This window comes from Bufo gargarizans, chromosome 2, assembly GCF_014858855.1.
Source record: "Bufo gargarizans isolate SCDJY-AF-19 chromosome 2, ASM1485885v1, whole genome shotgun sequence".
NCBI lineage: Eukaryota > Metazoa > Chordata > Amphibia > Anura > Bufonidae > Bufo > Bufo gargarizans.
This window is the reverse complement of record NC_058081.1, coordinates 643,556,871-643,560,264: the sequence shown is the minus strand read 5'-3', so window position 1 is coordinate 643,560,264 and position 3,394 is coordinate 643,556,871. Positions and strand designations below refer to the sequence as shown.

Sequence of the window (3,394 nt, the reverse complement as noted above, 5' to 3'; positions counted from 1 at the left end):
TGTACTTATGTGCCAAATTTGGTATCCAATGGTTCAGGGGTTTGGATGCCTAAAGGGGACAGACAAACAGATATACGGACAGACAGACAGACATAGATTTTTATAATATAGATAGAAGTGGCAGAAACAGCCAAACTTGTCTTTACATAGTAACATAGTACATAAGGCCGAAAAAAGACATTTGTCCATCCAGTTCGGCCTGTTATCCTGCAAGTTGATCCAGAGGAAGGCAAAAAAAAACCTGTGAGGTAGAAGCCAATTTTCTCCACTTTAGGGGAATAAAAAATTCCCTCCCGACTCCAATCAGGCAATCAGAATAACTCCCTGGATCAACGACCCCTCTCTAGTAGCTATAGCCTGTAATATTATTACACTCCAGAAATACATCCAGGCCCCTCTTGAATTCCTTTATTGTACTCACCATCACCACCTCCTCAGGCAGAGAGTTCCATAGTCTCACTGCTCTTACCGTAAAGAATCCTCTTCTATGTTTGTGTACAAACCTTCTTTCCTCCAGACGAAGAAGTCTTTCTTTGACTAGCTCTCCCCGGTATTACCTCCTCTTAGTGGCAATAAATTGTTACATACAGAGGAAAGTTATAGAAATATCTATGGCTAAGTGAAGCCTCAAAGGGTTCAAAAATTTTCTTGGACCAATTGAACATCATTAACTGTTATATTAGCTCTTCAAATGAATAAATCATCTGCTAGTACTATATGTTTATTAGGGGTCTTTATAGAGCAGTTTATACAGAGGTAATATTACATTTGAGTGAAAAGTTTTTATCTCTGTTTTATACATTTCAAAATCTTGTTTCCTTTTGAAACTGCTAATTGACATTGAGTGCTCCATCTTAGTATACTGTAACCAGTGTCATGGCAGAACTCCATGCCCACTTCCATCCAGGCATCCAGTGTGGATAGCTTCTGCTCAGCCATCAGAATCCTGTGTCCCACGTTGCATGCCGTAGCCTGGTTGCAAGGCCTCTTCCTATGTGTGTATTAGAGAGACTTTTATGTATGGCACTGCAAGGGTTAATTTCCCTTTCTGATCCAGATGCTTGACTAATGAGCTAATTAGCTTTCCAATATATGCTAGGCTGTTTGTTCCAGCCCTTGCCTTAGCAATAGATCTTTCTAGCTTGCTAGACCATGCAAAAGAGCTATACTCTGTCTATACTATGTCTGCTTGCGTACTGACTGCTGCCTGAATCCTGGATTCTGACTCTCTGCCGCTTGACCTGATTTGTGCCTGTTCCCACTTTTGACCCTGAGCTGCTTGTCCTGATCCTTGGACTGGTTCTTGGATTTTCACAAACTCGACCTGCCCTGACCTCGGCTTGCCACTGACCGGCAGCTTTGCCTGATCTCAGAGTTTTTTGCATTGATGTGTTTGACCCTCTGTTGATTGGTTGGCAAAGCAGCTCTTCATCCAGTATCTGTAACAACCAGTAAACCAGTAATTCCTTTGTTTGCTCTACGATCTCCAGTTGTTTTCAGTTTAATTTATACACAGCTTTAGTAGCTATATTGTTATTTAGAAACAGTTGTATTACTTTACATTGAGAGATATTACATTTAATTTACCCAGTTGCATAAAGTAAAATACAAACTGACACCTTATAAAATACAAATTGACACGTTCTTTAGATTGTTGCCTTTATCTTATGAAGTCACTAATGTCTTCAGATTAGTCAAACTTTACTGGGAATCCAAATCATTATTATTATTTTTATTTGTAATAAAATTTGTTTATGCATTAAGTGTTCAAGAGAAAACAATAGTTGGGGTTTTTAACTCTATAGAAGGTGAATGGTAGGGAAGGGGGAGGGTTTAACTACAGTTGATAAAGGCCATAATGTAGTATAAATCTAAAAAATATACAATATGCAAACACATATATTCGGAAAATAAAATGGCAGAATTCAAACCTAATAGAAATTATAAATCAGAATTTAATTCTCTTAAAAAATATATTTTTGATATTTGATTTGACTTCTTTGTTTCGTAGACTGTATATGAAAGGGTTTAAGAGTGGAGCGATAACCGTATACATTAAAGAGGCCAGACTTGTTTGCCCAATTCTATAGCTTGACTTTGGTCTAAAATACATAAAAATTGCTGAACCATAAAATATTGTGACAGCTATTAAGTGAGAAGAACAGGTTGCAAAAGTTTTCTTCTTGCCCGAAGCAGAACGGAGCTTTAGAATTTTTGAAATTATTTTTATATAGGAAATCATTGTTACTATGAATGAACCAATTATAACACAGCCAGCAACCAAAAATACCACAAGTTCATTGACCCAAATATCCTGGCATGAGAGTTCTAGCACCGGTGGAACATCACAGAAGAAATGGTCTATCTCATTGGATCCACAGAATGGTAATGAAAATGTGAACACTGTGTGTATTAGGGCATTAGCTGCACCAATGACATATGATCCCACTATATGCCGGATACAGACTATTTCTTTCATGATCAGAGTATACAACAGAGGGTGACATATGGCATTATACCGGTCATAAGCCATGGCTGCCAGCATACAGCACTCTGTTCCACCAAACAACAAGACACAATACATTTGAACAGCACAACCAATGTAGGAGATGACTTTACAGTCTGACAGTAAACTGGACAACATCTTAGGGACAGTACATGAAACATACAGAATTTCCAAGAGGGAAAAATTAGCAAGAAAAAAATACATCGGCGTATGAAGGCTTGGACTAAGGGTATATGTAATGATTATAGATAGGTTACCACCCACAGTTATGATATATGTACATAAAAAGATTGTAAAAAGGGAAAGTTTATTTCCAGAAAATCCCAAAAGAACAAATCCTGTTACCATTGTGTCGTTGATACTTAATTCACATGATTTCTAGAAAAGAAAGGTACATATAAATACAATGTAGACTAATAATAAATAATTAAACAAATCAATATAGTATAAAATTAAACGGGGTTATTTGTTAAGACTGGCATTTTAGACAGTGGTCTAATTAACCCTGTAACTTAGGTGCATCCACCGCCGGGGTACAACAGCCTTAAATCTACGCCAGTAAGGGTACTAAACTTAAAAGCCAATAACTGTCGTAAAAAATGATAAATCAGATGGGCCTGCTGGCCCACCCTCTTCCCTGCTGACGCCAAACCCCCCTTTTTTAGAACTGGTGCACGTGACATGAAAGGGGAAGAAGTTGCAGATTTTGCTGCAAGCCACATTTGCGACAAAATCTGCTCCAAATATATGCCAATATGTGCCGTATATTTGGTCATAAATGACCTCCAAAATTTATAAATATTTTTATGTATTATAGCTCAATATCAGGAATATTGATGAAACTTTGGGCCCGTATAAATAGTGAAAGGACCACCACTGGCCTAACGG

At 37.7% G+C, this 3,394-nt stretch overlaps 1 protein-coding gene across 1 annotated transcript; it reads right to left on the bottom strand.

Annotated features, from left to right (window-relative positions):
- Positions 1–1,948: 1,948 nt before the first annotated feature.
- On the bottom strand, positions 1,949–2,854 carry LOC122926238 (olfactory receptor 5G3-like). The gene has a single exon (XM_044277612.1). The coding sequence runs from the start codon at positions 2,852–2,854 to the stop codon at positions 1,949–1,951; it is 906 nt and encodes a 301-aa protein (XP_044133547.1).
- Between the last annotated feature and the right edge of the window lie 540 nt (positions 2,855–3,394).